At 38.8% G+C, this 16,448-nt stretch overlaps 1 protein-coding gene and 1 non-coding gene across 7 annotated transcripts in view; one reads left to right on the top strand and one right to left on the bottom strand.

The window, feature by feature from the left end:
• LOC108304784 (SPHK1 interactor, AKAP domain containing) overlaps positions 1-13,713 on the bottom strand; it is a 164,603-nt gene extending 150,890 nt beyond the window's left edge. For 3 of the 6 annotated variants that reach the window (XM_037738734.1, XM_037738736.1, XM_037738735.1), the window contains exon 1: positions 13,157-13,711. In XM_037738734.1, the coding sequence (XP_037594662.1) occupies positions 13,157-13,184 (28 nt within the window). In that variant the 5' untranslated portion in view covers positions 13,185-13,711. Of the gene's footprint in view, positions 1-13,156 lie in introns of all 6 variants that reach the window. The other 3 variants (XM_017529083.2, XM_017529084.2, XM_037738733.1) reach the window with 2 other exon arrangements.
• LOC119471348 lies at positions 1,209-1,315 on the top strand. The gene has a single exon (XR_005200381.1). It is a non-coding gene; the product is annotated as a U6 spliceosomal RNA (small nuclear RNA).
• Positions 13,714-16,448: the final 2,735 nt, after the last annotated feature.

Here is a 16,448-nt window from a genome sequence, read left to right as displayed (position 1 = left end):
AATTGGGAGGCTACTGAGTTGGCCCAATCTAGAAACAATATTTTACTCAGAATGTTAGTGGCTGAATTTTCATTTGTTACATGAGTTTCAGCAATCAGTGAGGAAAAAGCCTTCATAAGACATTTTCTCGGGGATCAGAGAACCAAACACTGTATGTTCTTGCTTATAAGTGGGAGCTGAACTATGAGAACACATGGACACAGGAGGGGAACAATATACAATGTCAGGGGCATCGGGGAGGGAGAGCATCAGGAAAGATAGCTAATGCATGCTGGGCTTAATACCTAGGTGGTGGGCTGATAGGTGCAGCAAATCACCATGGCACATGTTTACCTAGGTAACAAACCTGCACGTACTGCACGTGTACCATGGAACTTAAAATAAAATAAAATAAAATAGATGTTTGCTTAGAAGTACAAATCCACATCACATCTAATCCACTCTTAAAATTGCCCTTGATTGAAATGTTTATTTGTTTTGCCACCTTGGACATGAAAGTCCTGTTCAGTATGTGGTAATCAGTTGAAATGCCTTGGTTATAGGGTTGCCAGTACTAGATACAGAAACATTGCTAGGCTTTCTATCTATAGTGTTATTAATTCAGAGCATGATTCAAGTTCATATTCCTTCAGAAGTACAATTTATTAACAAAAAAATCATGACCCAGAGGAAGGACTCAATAGAGAATAGAAGGTATTTACCAATTTCCAGGAATTTGCTTTGTTTTTATTTTTGATAGATGTTAGTTGTAATCTATTCATATTATTTGCTAAGAAATATCCCTTGAGCTGTGTAGAATCAGGAGCTGAGCCCCTTCAGAGGCTGAGGTTTGTTGCTTCTCTGTACTTCCCTTCCAAACAAATAAGGTTGGAGAAACAAGTTTATCTCCAGAATGAGAAACTCTTCAGATGCTTCCTGCCTTTTTATATCTGCATTTCAGACCCAAAAGAGCTAAATTAGAGAATTTATTAAGAGTTAAATTTCAGGTATCAATTCTGATATAAGTAATATTTTGTGGAAATGTCTCTTACATTTGAATTATTCTAATTGGCCAAATGAAGTGGATCCTTCCCCTTAATTACTGATTGGAAAGCTTTATCTTAGTTTAAGCTTGAACAAGACCAGTGGTTTGGCCATTTTTACTTCTGCAGCCCGTGGATCAAGGAGTAATTTTATTTTCAAGTCTTATGATTTAAAAAGTACGTTTTGTGCTGGCTTTGACAGCACGTTTACTTAAATCAGAATGATACAGAGAAGATTAGCATGGCCCCAGCACAAGGATGACATGAAAATTCTTGAAGCATTTCCATATTTTAAAAAATTTTAAAAAACATTTTATAAGGGTACAGTTGCTATACATAGTGATTCCTCTGATGGACACGGGCAAAGTAAATTAAAAGTCTTCTAGAAAGAATTCACCATTCTAGATGCTATTCACCATTCTAGGTGCTATGAACATTTATGATTCATCAGGAGGTTGAACTATCAACATTAATGAGAGTCTGGAAGGAGTCGATTTTGACTTTTATGGATGATATTGAGGGGTTCAAGACTCCAGTGGTGAAAGTAATTGAAAATGTAGTAGAAATAGTAAGAAAACTAGAATTATAAATGGAGTCTGAAAGATGCTGAAGATGTGACTAAATTGCTGCAATCTCATGATAAAACTTGAACGATTGAGAAACTGCTTCTTATGGATGAACAAATAATTTTTTTTTTGAGATGGAAGCTACTTCTGATGAAGATGCTAAGAACATTGTCGAAATGACCACAAAGAGTTTAAAATACTTAGTTGATAAAGTATTCTAAGTGCATAAACTTAACTGATAAACCAATAACAGAGCTTTTGACGCCTGATTCTAATTTTGAAAGTTCTAGCATGGGTAAAATGCTATCAAACAGCAAAGTATGCTGTAGAGGAGTCTTTCATGAAAAGCAGAGTCAATCTATGGGGCAAGCATTTTTGTTTTCTTATTTTAAGAAATTTGCACAGCCACCCCAATCTTCAGCAACAACCACCCTGACTAGTTAGCAGCCATCAACATCAAGGCAAGACCTGCTACAAGCAAAAAGATCAGAACTCACTGAAGGTTCAGATGATTATTACCATTAAGATATGTACATTGTAATTGGACATACAATGCTATTGCACACTTCATATACTACACTATAGTGTACACATAACTTTTGTATACCCTGGAAAACCAAAAAAAAAATTGTGCCTCACTTCATTATGATATTTACTTTATTGTATTGGTCTGGAACCAAGCCTACAATATCACTGGGGTATATCTGCTTTCCATCTTGTTTCTCTAGGAATTTGTGATAGCTAACAGAAAAAAATATATACAATAAAGTGGAAAACATAAGTTAGAATTCAGTGCTGAAAATAATAGAAATTATAATAACAGGTCAATATCATGGTCAAGAACAACACAGATATTCAGGTCATAAACTTCACTGTTGTTATAATTGAGCTTTGAATTTGTTTCTAGGAATTCCGGCAGGTGAAGTGAAATAAAGACATGGGCAATTATATAGATATTATTGTTTCTTCAGGAAAAGGAAATAAGATATTTAGATGTGGATGATAGATGTGTTTTGCTGTACCAGAAAATTTTAAGTGCTTCCAATTTTGTTTTGGAGATTTATTATTATTATTATTTTAAATAAACCCAATGCACTGTTAAGTACAATCAGCTGCGTATCATTTTATTCTTGCCTTTATCTCTAAATAGTTGTGTGCTTTGAGTAATTCATTTTTTTTCTTGACTTTGGTTTCTTCATCTGCAAAGGAAGAGGTCTGGGTAAGATGACCTGCATTCAAGTCCTTTGTAATTCTAATATCCCATATCCAATGGGTTCCCATTTTCCCAGCACAGAGAATAGCACTTGCTATTTAAAAAGGCACGTTTGCCTTTTTATAAGTGTGCCTATATTGCATAGGTGAGTCTCTTTATAAGAAGAAATAACTTTAAGTTAGGTGGTCATCTGTCAATTATGCCAAATGCTCCTAAGAATTAAATAAGAGGACTGATCAGTTTGGTTAGTTTGAGAGAGATCACTCAAGAAATGAAAAGCTAATTTCAGAGTGGAAGGAGTATGAACTTCCTGGTGTCCTGGGAATCTACTTCCTAGCATGTCTCCTTACATCCTTTGATTTGTGGCCCCAGCTGTACCCCCTGTGCACTTGGACCTACACACTGTTAATGTAAGGAAGGCAGGAACTGGGTCTTTCTTACTCTATTGAGAGTCTCGAAGGTGTCAGAAAAGAATTTCTGCTCAATAAATGTTGCCTGACAATTGACTCTTGAATCTTATTCTTACTCCTATTGACATGCTACCACAATCAGTGTTTAGTCAACCCCTGTGCAGCACAAATGCATCTAACGTGAGGTTTAGGATCTAACGTCATTGTTTATCTTGAAAATTTTGGAGTCAAAATAACTTTTTAAAATCTCTTAAGAGGCTTATAAATTATGGTGTGTTGGATTTTGTAAAAAAATCTTATAAAGTTATGTGTGTATATACTATATATAAGAAAGTATAACATATAATAAATGTACAAGTTACATATAAGTTGACTATATATTTAATCATATGAGGATGACAGAGAAACGAAAGAATTAAAAAAAGGAAAATGATCATGTAGCATTGCAGTTACAAAAGTTAAAAGTGTATATGATACACCATTCCATCCATAAATAGCATAAACTTGCGGACTGTGAAATGGGCAATGTGTGAATTGATGACAGGATAAGTGTGATTCCCAGTTCACACGCCTTGTCCTGAGGAGGAGAAGCCTACAGACCATGGTATTTATTGTTATATCTGGAGTTGGTCCACAGGACAAACTTTCTGACTACTTGCACAACTGATCAGGGTGAAACTCATTTCTTCCTTTTTCCAACCTCATCTTCATATCAATACATCCAGGAATATGTTGTTAGGTAGTGATGAGGGTCTTTGGAATTCTAGAGCAAAAATAGAGTTCTGTGGAGATCCTTTGGAAATCTTCACAAGCCAGTGCAAAGCCCATCTGATCACCTACCATTTCAACCCTAAGGGCAGCAGGGTCAGGCAGGATGGTCTAGGTTATACCGAAATATAACACAATTCCGAAATCCCAGGGGATTAGACCACAAAAGTTTATTTGTATTTCTTACTCATGCTACATGTCCATCATGGATTGGCTTGGGACTCTGCTCCAAGTCAATCTCATTCTGAAACTCAGGCTGTTGGAACAGCCATGATCTGAAATCTGTTAGTCACCATGGCAGAAAGTAAGAGAAATGAAGCAAGTCACACATGAGATCTTTAACACTTACATTGGAAGAGACACATATCCCTTCTGCGTGCTTTGCATTGGCCAAATCATATCATGTCACTGTTTCTTATATCAAGGAGAAGAGCAAGTACAATCCTGCCCTATACTTAGGAGCAAAATTGGAAAACTTGCTGAATAGCACTGATGAGCACTGCAATAAACATATGCCGAAGAGTGAATTTTGTAGGGTTTCCAGGTCCGTTCTGATCTGGTTTCGTGTTCTTCAATAATCTTCAGCAGTTGTCTCAGCTCAATCACACTGAATTACTCACATTTCTCAGAGGAGGAACAAATAGTCTTGTCCCTTTTCTTTTTTATTTAATAAAGAAAGAAAGAAGGAAACAAGGAGAAGGAAATAAGAAAGAATTTAGTCCTAGAAGAATTTCATGTGTCATTTGATGGCCAGCATGATCAGTTTTTAGTTTAATTAATGCCTGTGGTAGACTGAATAATGAACTCCCTCAAAGATGTCCATATCTTAATTCCTGAAACTTGTAGTATATGTGCCATTATATGACAAAGAAAAATCAAGGTTCAAGATGGAATAAAGTTTACTAGCCAGCCGATATTAATATAGAAAGATTATGCTGGATTATCTAGGTGACCTGATGTAATCACAAGGTTTATTGAAAGTGAAGGAGGGGTGCAGAAGAGAGGTCAGAAGTCAGATGATGTGATGTGAGAAAAAGAACTCAAACCTCCATCACTAGCTTTGTAGATGGAGATAGGTGGTTATGAGGCAAGCCATATAAGCAGCCTCTGGAACCTGGAAATGGCAATGAGACCGTTTCTCCTGTGAAACCTCCAGAAAGAAATGCAGCCCTGGCCACACCTTGATTTTATATCAGTGAGATCCATGTCAGACTTCTGACCCACAAAACCATGAGATGATACATTTATTGTTTTAAGCCACTAAATTTCTGAAAAATTTTTTTTTTTTTTTTTTTGGAGACGGAGTTTCGCTCTTGTTACCCAGGCTGGAGTGCAATGGCGCGATCTCGGCTCACCGCAACCTCCGCCTCCTGGGTTCAGGCAATTCTCCTGCCTCAGCCTCCTGAGTAGCTGGGATTACAGGCACACGCCACCATGCCCAGCTAATTTTTTGTATTTTTAGTAGAGACGGGGTTTCACCATGTTGACCAGGATGGTCTCGGTCTCTTGACCTCGTGATCCACCTGCCTCGGCCTCCCAAAGTGCTGGGATTAAAAGCGTGAGCCACCGCGCCCGGCTAATTTCTGAAAATTTTTAAAAGCAGCAATAGAAAAGCAATATGATACCTTTATGATGTTTTGAACTAACTGTACTTCTAAAACCATGGATACTCTAACAAGTTCAAACACTATTTCAATAATTTGGCTATGTAATATGTAGTTAAAAGGAGGCACATTGGTCTACATGTTATTTTTATTTTTATGTTTTAGAGAAAAACTCTCTTAAATTATATGGAAGAAAATGTCACCTCTTCTATCTCAAGCAGAAATGTGGCCCCATGTGCAGGTAGAGGCTTCAGTGTCTGAATTCTCAGCTGTATTGGGAACAGATACAAACTTTCTATTTCACATGCTTAACTTTGTTGGCTGTCACTCCCTGTGTTTCCATTGCTTCCTGTGGCTGTGTCAAAGCCTCTTATAGCAACCACCCATCTTTGTAGCTGCTTTTAATTCAGAGACCATATTTTGAGCAAGATTGAATCAAAAGACATTCAGGAAAAAAAAAGTGGTATATTGAGAGATTACATAGTAAGATAATCACAGGGAGGAAACTTTTTTTTTTTTCTCATTTGCTTCAATGACTTTCTTAGAATATGGGGTCCAAAATGTCTGAAATAAACAAAGCTATGTGGCATGAGAAGATCTTGGAGGACTCCAGAGTGGGAATGTACACGCATCAGAAATCAGAAACAGTGATGGAGTTGAACTTTGAGTTTGAAATCCTAGATCTCAAATTCTGGCTCAGTTACTCACTACTTGAGTAACCTTCGACTAGTCATTTGACTTTTCTCAGTCTTGGTTCCTCATCTTTAACATGGGAATATAACACTGACTTCCAGTTTCCATTTGGTGATAGTATTATTTTACACAGACTTTTGTCTTTTAACAAAAAATTAGAAGCCCTATGAAAAAGCAAGGAAAAAAGAAAAACACTTCCAAGGGATGAAGCAACAAACAGAACCAGACCTAGGTATGGCACAGGTGTTGGAACTATTTGGCAGATAATTAAAAATCATGATTATAATTTTAATGGTTCTGGTGGAAAAGGTAGACAGCATGCAAGCTCACATGAGTAGTTACAGCAGAGAGATAAGAACTATAAGATAAAACTAAAAAATGTAAAACATGGTAACCAGACAAAGAAAAATTTATCAGTAGAATGAACTCAGGTAAGGAAAGAATCAATGAACTTAAAGATAGCTCAATACAAGTTATCCATCTAAAAAATAAAAACAGAAACAAAAATTAGAAGAGAACATCCTAGATCTGTATTCTAAAATATGTGCAATTAAAAATCTGGAAGGAAAAGAAAAAAACAGAACAGGATATGAAAACCATTTGAAGAAATTATGGCTGAATGTTTTTTCAGAATTAAGAACAGCCATGAAGTCACAGATTCAAGAAGCTTTTTGGACAGAAGACATTAATACCAGGCAGAAAATCGGAACTATGCAAACGAAATATCAGAAATGGAATAAATGAAGGTATTTTTTCATATTTCTAATTGCTCGAAAAATATCTGGCAATTTAAAGCAAAACATAGTGTGTTTATGGCATTTATAAAAATAAAATATATGATGATACTAGCACAAAAATCAGAGGAGATAATTTGGAATGTATACTTGTAAAAACCTCACACTGGTTGTGAAGTGGTATGTTAAAATTTGAAGATAGGTACTGCTTAATAAAAAAGCATCTTCTAAATCCTAGAGCAATCACATATTTTCTTTAAACACAAGTTAAATAATAAATCAGTAAAGTAAAATAGAATCATAAAAAAATTCTCATTTAACCCAAAGCAAGGCAGAAATTTTAAGAAAGAATAAAAACAGATAACACAGGTAGAAAATAGCTAGTTGCCAGACTTTAATTTATCCCTATCTATGATCTTAACAAATGTGAATGGTCCAACACATTAATTTAAAAAAAAAAGAAAGGTTTAAATGAGATAAAAAGGTAAGATACGATACCCTATCTATAGGAAACAACTTAAATTTGAAGAGATAGATAGATTTAAGAAAATAAGGGTAGAAAAAAAATAAGTCAAAAGGAAGAAAGGGTATCTATGCTAATATCAGATAAAGTCAACTTTAAGTGTGAGTTACGTGAGCTATTCACCAGAATTGATCTAAAAACCTATCATAAAACAATCCTATTTAAAGGAGTCCATTTAGTATGATGGAAAGCTATTGTTAAAGACTCACTATTTATTGTACTTCATAATACTATCTCAAGCCTGACATCTTTTTAAAGGTCTGAGGTAGTTTTTACATTTCCCAGATAATGACAGTAAATCACACAGTAGGTAAGCATTTTGCCTCAGGGTAGATAACCAATCACTAATATGTAACAGAACCAGGATCTTAATTACTGTGCCGTCTGTCTGCTTTACAAAAGAGTTTCTGTAAGCATACTGCTGCTTTCCACATCTGGGGGAACATTAAAAACAATACAGCCCAATTCTCTAAGACAAGCTTTCTTTTGGATGGGTGTGTGTTGCTTCAGTTCTTTTAAATGCCTTGATTTCACCCCCCTCTTTCAAGAGAGTAAGACATTTATCCATGTCATACCAAAGGGAGAGTCCCTGCCACAAAACAGGTTGTGACGTTATAGAAGACTAAAGCAAGAGGGACCTAGAAGATAAGTATATCCAAGATACCTGTCAGTCCATCCAGGAGGAGGCAAAGCAGTAACAGGTCAGGTAACTTGCCCAGGAAGTCTCAGCTATTAATTTCAGAAGAGGATTAAGCACCAGGTTTCCAAATATCAAATACAGGGTCGGGCGCGTGGCTCACACTTGGAATTCCAGCACTTTGGGAGGCCGAGTCTGGTGGATTACTTGAGGTCAGCTAGAGACCAGCCAGACCAACATGGTAAACCCCGTCTCTACTAAAAATACAAAATTAGCAGAGCCTGGTGGTGGGCGCCTGAAATCCCATCTATTGGGGAAACTGAGGTGGGAGAATCTCTTGAACCTGGGAGGTGGAGGTTGCAGTGAGCCAAGATCGCGCCATTGTACTCCAGCCTGGGCAACAAGAGCAAAACTCCATCTCAAACAAACAAACAAACAAAAACCACAAATATCAAATACATCACTTCTTCCTCTTCCCATCTTTACAAATATTTGTAGCTGTAACTCTGTAACACCGAGAAAGAACTCAACTCAAAGGAGTTAAGTACCACCAGCCAAAGGAGGCCACTTGTAAACTAAAATGTTTCCTAATCATTCACTCATGAGATGATTGTAAGGGCCCATTTACCAGATGATGTAGCAAGGTCCCAGAGAAGTTGCCAGTAACTAATTGTCGTTTTAATGTTGCTCTTTTAAGCATTTTTTTTTTTTTTTTCCGATTGGGAATTTCCTTCAGAATTCCAGTCTCTTCACCAAGTATCCACAGCCCAGCAACAAGGTGGACCCTCAGAGTTTGAAGCACCAGGACTTTCTAATTCCCAGTTTGTTTCTCTACAGGAAATTGTAGCTCTTGGGCAGTGTTACTCTGAAAAGAGAGTGAAACTTGGAAAATGTGGTCACAGCTCAGAGCTGGCCTTGAGGACGGCAGGGATTCCATGATAGAGAATGAAGTTAGGCATACTCTTAGGCAGTATTTTGTCACTCAACTTGTTAAGAGAAATGGATCAATCATTTCTGAACATTTTTCATAAATAGGACAAAGAAGTGTAAAAGCGGTCTTAAGTTTCTCCTTTTGTATAAGTCTAAAATCAGTTAAGCTTTCCTAAAAACTTGGTGATGGAAGATTATAATCTACTCTACAGTGTTGGGTTGTTCCATTTTTTTAAAAAATCATTTTTTTTTCCTGGAACTAACATACTAAAAGGTAAAATCCTGAGATTCAGATGAGTTTTAGTGAAATGTGTCTGTGTTAAACTTTGAATTGGCTGAAACAAAATGACAGGAAGCCTATATACATTATTACACACAGAGAAAGTAAATATAAATTATATTTTCAAAAGTTTGCGTTTGATGAATTTTGATTTTATCATTTGAAGTGTCATATAAAAATTTTATTATTGAAATAGAATCCAGTAAACCAAACAAAAAGTAAAACAATATAATATAATGATGCAAATGTTCAGAAAATAAGTAACCCTCATAACATTCAAATTCAAGCTTAGATATAGTCAAGGTGATAAACTATTTCTGTTTGCCAAAAAAAAAAAAAAAATATTTTTAGCACTTGTTGGCTTTAGAAGATGGTCTTCTTGCATTTAGGCTGCCCCCATGTGTTCTACTGATATCAGTGTTTGTCCAAATTGTGTACCAGAATTTCTTTTCCCCTCCATTTAAATGAAAGTATGGATTTTTCAATCACTACACAAGAGAAAACTGGACTTGAAGGCAGAAAAATGTTGCGGATGACCTCGCTCCACTACATACAATTTGTATGGATTTTTAAAATACAATTATTTGCTTTATTTAATTTCCTTTTGCTTCAGAGTTTTCAGCTAGGAAATGGAGATAGTAATATCTGTCATAATTGACTCACAAGGATGTGATGATCAAATAATTTAATCTATCAGATAACACTTTATAACACCTTACTATGCACACACTAGTTACCGACATAAAAGTGAAATTGACTTTTTTTTCCTGTGAGGGGAAACTACTGCATTGTAATACAACATACTTTAGAACACACTGGATGGAAGTCCTTTGAGCCTTTTTAAATTTTTCTAATATCTAATTTTGTGACCTAGCAAATCAAATAAATTTTTCATAAAACAGATGACTAAAGAACCTCTATCAAAGCTTTTATATTAAAACAAATTTCCCCTTAATTTTTTTTTTCTTAAATTGCACTACTAATCAGAAAACACTTGGATTCTGGATCTATGCTGTAACTAACATGGAAACATTTAATCTCTGCACAGCTCGGTTTCCTTATTGAAGATATTTTCCAGCTTTGATAACCAGTGATTTTAAGAAATCTGTGATGTAACCTACATAAAAAAGAAAATATTCATAGTGAAAATGAATTGGAGTTTTCACTGAAGGAAGGGAATATAGTATTATAACTCAAAGAACCCAAAACATTTTCTTAAAAAAAAAAAAAAAGCTTTACAGTTTCTAAAGCATAATAGTCAAATTAAGTTTAAATATCAATCTTCACAAAATATGGCTTGACTGAAATTTCAGTAATCTATGCTTGCGTTAAATAGAAAATTCTAAGAAAATGAAAAAGCCAACATAAAAAGTATTCTATAATTAATGTTATTAAATCATTTGTTTTTCTCTGTTTAATTATTAAATAGAATGTCTTAAATTGTTTTGTAATTCTTGAGAAACCATGATTTATAACCATCAACTTTATTTTATTAGATACCAAAAATGTTTTCGGATTGAGCATCGCAAGCCTTGACCAATAACAATTTGATATTTGCTGATCATTGCCGTTTTCTTGGAAAAGCTTGTGTAGAATATGCAATCACCAGTTCTTTAAAATGCAATGTTTTGTGGACAAGTAGCATGACTAATACATGATTTGTCTACACCATTAAAAAAATCTTAATTAACTTTTGCATATCAATCCCTATTGCTTTCAATTCAGTCTTACAGAAAAGAAATGATGTTTCTTGTATTCAACGAAATAGAGGATTGAATCAACTCATGTATAGGAGTTAATCTGCAAGATTAAGAATGCTAAGATAATACCCGAAATTACTACACTGATTTGTGGAAATTGATAAAAAGTCATGTTTAAAAAGTTTAGTTTGCTGCCTCTGATATTAAACCTATATTAACATTTTAATAGGCTACTACAAGATTCAGAGCAATATCATCACAGTTGCTTTGCTCTTTATAAGGTCATTTATAGCACTGAGACAGGAATAACTTTAATAAATTACTGGCATAATGTGTTTCTAATATTTTAGAAAATGTTCCAGAATTTGAATAGAAATGTAGTCAGGATTCAGGCACAGCTATATTGTCTATAAAACTGGATTAAAGCAATCACTCTGTTATCAAAAATCTCTATTGGAAGCTCAGGACCAGTCAATTCACCATTTCAATTCTGATGACAATTTGCCCTAGACAGTAGAAGAGACGGATGAAGAAAGTGAGTCTCCAATTTACTTGACTTTCCAAACGCCTTAATGCCTTTGCTTAAATATCACTAGCAATTTTTGTAAGTTAAAAAAAAAAATCGGCAACATGGAAAGACTTAGTGGTGGTCGTTTGATCCTGTTCGATTGGAGCAGGGGTCGGGAGGGTGGAGATAGAGACTTCACTTAATAGCCGCTTCAGCGGGTGCACAGAAACCACCGCGGGCCTTTTCTGAGCCATTTGCTACCCCCGCGGCGAAGGGATGCTTAAGGAGGAAGTGCCTGTGAGCCGAGAAAGCGCTATTTCATCGCGGAATACAAACAGTTCAAGTCTCTAGATGGCAGCCTTCAAAGCCTTTGGAAAGCAGTCTCTCTCCTCCTCCGCCATCCCACCTCCCCTCCCATCCGCATCTCGGCTCCTTGGCAATGTAGTGTCACTACATGTGTGCCCTGGCCAGTGGATACTGGATTTTGCTGCTCTCCAAGAATTCGAACTTAAAGTGTTTATTCCAGGACCTGCCTGGTGCTCTCCTCTAGAAGCTACCTAGCTGTTTGCTTGGGTAAAGAGGGAGTAAGGATGGCAGGAAGAGCCACGCTAAGCCGCTGCTTAGGACAGGAGGGGCAGCGCTGCAGCCGGAGCAACAGCATCCTCTGCTCCTGGCGCGAACGCTCCGCGCCCAGCGAGCGCAAAGAGCGCAAAGGCCATCTGCCCAACTGGGGGTTGGGGGACGGTGGGAGCAGACCAGCACCACCGCCCCGATTTACCCGGCCGTTTATGGGAAAGATATAAAATTCTCAGGTACTTAAATTCTCAAAGGACTGAGTTCAAAGGAGTGCAGAACAGGGGCAAAAAAGAGACAGGAGAAAGAAACACACCCCGAAAAACACGTTACTCGCACCTGGCAGCTCCTGGGGTGGCGTCCCTGACCCTCCCCCAGTGTAGGGGACGAGCAAAGCCAAAGGTATTAAGGAACTCGCAGACTGGCAGGGGGTGTGGGGGCAGCGGAGGACAGTGGGACTACCGGTGACCTAGGTATTTTCTGTCCTGCTTTGGGGCAGTCTAGGTGTGGGTCGGGGGTGAGGCGTAATCTTCTCCACCCCAGCAGCCCCAGACACTGGCTCAGGTCAGGATGGACAGAAAGCGGGGGTACTTGGCCCTAGGCCAGTTCCCTCCTGTTTTAAACCTTGGAATCTGTCTCCCCACAAGGTGTGAAACCTCTCCAGGCTGTGTCCGCGGAAAGTCCGGTTCCTGGCTCCAACCAGGTCAGAGCAGACCTCCGTCCCAGGGCCCTAGAGGCGGGCACCCGGCCGACCCCACCCGGTGCCGCTGCAGCGCGCAGGCCCCACTGAGCATCGCGCCCTGTGGGGCGGTTGACAAGGATCCCTGTAGCTCCAGCGAGGCTGGCCGGACTTACCTGCAAGTGCAGTGACCCCTGTCTCCTCCCTGGGAGCCCCGTGCAAACCGAAGCGCTCTGGGGCAACTTGGTGAGCGACTCACAGCGCAGAACCCAGTTTGATCGACATTGTGTCGGGCAAAGAAAGAAGCAGGTCTTACCTTGGTACCGAGAGCAGAGAGTTGCCATCCATTGTTGATGGGCGCCTAGGGAAGAAAGACGCAAAGTGCAGGCGAAGGGTAAGTCTGTGGTGCTAGGACCCAGCTCGCAGAGCGCCGGACCGGCGCGCGCCAGGAGAGCAGCGCGCAGGCTGGGGCGGCGGCGGTGGCGCCCACTGAGACTCGCTCCTCCCTGGCCGGCAAGCTCTGTGCGCTGCGACCGCCCGATGTCCCCTCCCGCGGTCGTCTCTGATCTCGCAGGAGCACTTGGCCAACGCTCCCGCCTTTCTGCCTGGCTCCTGCCTCCTCCAGGGCGGGCCCCAGTCTCAGATGCTGGAGGATCCCGCTCTACCGCTCATTCGTGTCCAGAAGCATAGGTGACTCCGACAAAATTTATCTTTCGCCGCCTGCCGTCGGTCTCCCCTCCCTCTCTCTCTGGCGTACAGCGGGTCTGAGCCCTGAAGTTGTTCACCCACTTTTCCACATTCACGCCCTCACTTCTGGCAACGCCCACACTCCCCACGGGTCGCGCGCGGCTCCTCTGGCTTCCTGTCTCTATTTCATTTTTGTTTGTTGTCTACCATGTTGTTGATCACTCAGAACAATGCTCTCTTTGACCTCCAAGTCTTGTCCCTTTGTTTGGACTTCCTCTCTTGGTTTTGGTTTTCACGTTTGTTTCTTTAACTCTTTTGGCTTAACTGTGACTTAGTCTTCTCTTCTGTTAGAACCGTGTGCGCACACGGAAATCTCAAAACCCAGGACAGCGGTCATCCGTCTGAGGTCAGCACTGAGAACCAGGGAGGAAGAGCTATCACAAACTTCGTCAGCTGACGGCGGGGTATCTCCCTGAGCAAAAAATGACAGTTGTTTTAAGAAGAAAGACATTGATAGCAGCAAGTAACTGCTAAGATGAGAGCGCTGTTGAATCTGCTTCTTTTTCCAATTAAAAATCAAGTTAAAAATAAAATTTGGGACTTCCAAAAACATGAAGGTCGAGCCAATGTACTTTTACTTATTCCTTCGAGTAAGTACAATTAAATCCACCAGAGATTATCTATAAAACAGGCATAAGAAAAAGGTGGACAAAAGAATGTAGACCAGCTAGAGATCGGGGGACTCAAGGAATGCCATGATAATGGGTTCCTGAGGTTTTCCCAGACTTTGACTGAAGAAGATGACAACCCTGAAATGTCGAGGGACAGAGACAGGAAAAGCCTTGACAAAGGACTCCTCTTTTTAGCCAAAGGATCAGGAAACAGGCAGCCTAGCAAGATAGAAAATTTATGCACAATAATGGCTCCACTGTGGCCAAACACTATGAGAAATAACTGTGGCCCTCTTTCAACTACACCACCAAAGGCCAAGTAGGGAGCCTACATTTCACCATCTGTAGACTCTGAGGATGTAAGTCAGTCCCTTGGACCAGATGGCGTCACAGAAGAGTAAGTAGGGACCAGAACTTTCATCCCTTCCAAACACTAGCCACACTCTCCTCTTCATGTCTTGTTTCCCCCGTCATGGTGCCAAGAAGAGCTTGACCTCCACATCCACACAGAAATAATAAAGTCCCCTCCCCATTCCACACATACAGGAGGCATTAAGGAAAAGTAGGAAGCCAGTACTTTAAAAAATATTTTGTATTTCCATAGGTTTTTGGGGAGCAGGTGGTATTTGGTTACATGAGTAGGTTCTTTAGTGGTTATTTGTGAGATTTTGGTGCACCCATCACCCAAGCAGTATTCACTGAACCCTATTTGCAGTTTTTTATCCCTCGCCCCCTTCCCACACTTTCCTTTGGGTTCCCAAAGTCTACTACATCATTCTTATGTCTTTACACCTTCATAGCTTAGCTCCCACTTATGAGTGAGAACGTAATGATGATTGGTTTTCCATTCCTGAGTTACTTCACATAGAATAATAGTCTCCTCTTCCATCCGTTATTGTAAATGCCATTAATTCATACTTTTGTATGACTGATTAGTATTCCTTCATATATATATATATATATATACACACCACAATTTATTTATCCACTCATTGATTGATGGGCATTTTGGCTAGTTCCATGGGAACCAGGACTTTTAATCCCAACAAGAAGTATCAGCACTGCTTCTTCACCTTGGTAACAGTGACCTTGTATTTTCACACCCACAGAGCAGTAATCCACTCTGCACTGAGGCAGTGTCAGAGGAGTTGTTGTGGAGAGTCAAAAGCCATAGTCCAAAAGTAATAAGGCCCTGTGTGTATCCCCCGCGCCCCCACTCCCAATCACAGAAGGTCACATGGGAAACAGGAACTAGGTACTCCTACCACTCTTAGCCAGAGAGATGTCAGTGAAGGCTTAGTGAGGAGCCTGAACTCCCACCCACTCTTGCTTCACAGTAATGAATACCTACCTGGTTTCAAGTGTCAACAAAAGCCAAGTGAGGGCCCCACTTGGTAGTGATGAGGCAGTGCTACCTACTTGGTAATGATGAGGCAGTGCTGCCTAATTTTCCTGGCCTACAGGAGCAGTGTCAAGAGAAGACATCTAAAATAGATCTTTAAATAAAATTCAGAATTTGCTAGCATAATGTTCCAAACAGGCAGGCTTTAATAGAAAATTCTTTGTCATATTAAAAACCAGATCTGAATGAAAATCAACACAAACAAAAAAATCAATTGATACTGTTAATAACATGGAAATGACAGGGATGTTAAATGTGTCTGTCAAAGATTTTAAAGCAGCCATGATAAAAATAATTTGAGTAATATAAACAAATAAAAAATAGAAAGTCATCCCCTAAAAAAATCTAAGTAAATATAAGTAGAAGATGTAAAGAATAAACAAATGGAGATTTTAGAAGTGAAAAATACAATAACCGAAATAAAACACAAATTGTTTTGTTAGTTGGAGAGAATATCACTTTACCTGTAAGGAAAATATAGTTCAAAAATAGTGTATTTCCCACTAGAAGCCATGGAGGACTGAAGTAATTGACATTTTTCAAGTGTGGAGGAAGAGAACTATGAACGAAGAATCTTATGTCTAAGAAAAACACTCATTAGAAGTGAAGGTGAACATGATATAGGATTCCAGCAGACCTCTCTTAAAAGAATGAGTAAAAGAAATTCTCTAGACAGCAATAAAACTGTATTTATAGTTTCAGGAATCTCAGAATATTAGGAAAGAAGAAAACAATAAGAAAAAATTTGGTAAATACAGCAGAATTTTCTTTTCCTTTTGAGTTTCCTAAACTATATTTGAAAATCAAAGCAAAGATTATGACTTTGTCTGATATGCTTCTAAATGTTG

The sequence above is a fragment of the Cebus imitator genome, unplaced genomic scaffold (assembly GCF_001604975.1).
Source record: "Cebus imitator isolate Cc_AM_T3 unplaced genomic scaffold, Cebus_imitator-1.0 Scaffold57, whole genome shotgun sequence".
NCBI lineage: Eukaryota > Metazoa > Chordata > Mammalia > Primates > Cebidae > Cebus > Cebus imitator.
This window is presented reverse-complemented; position numbering and strand designations above follow the sequence as displayed.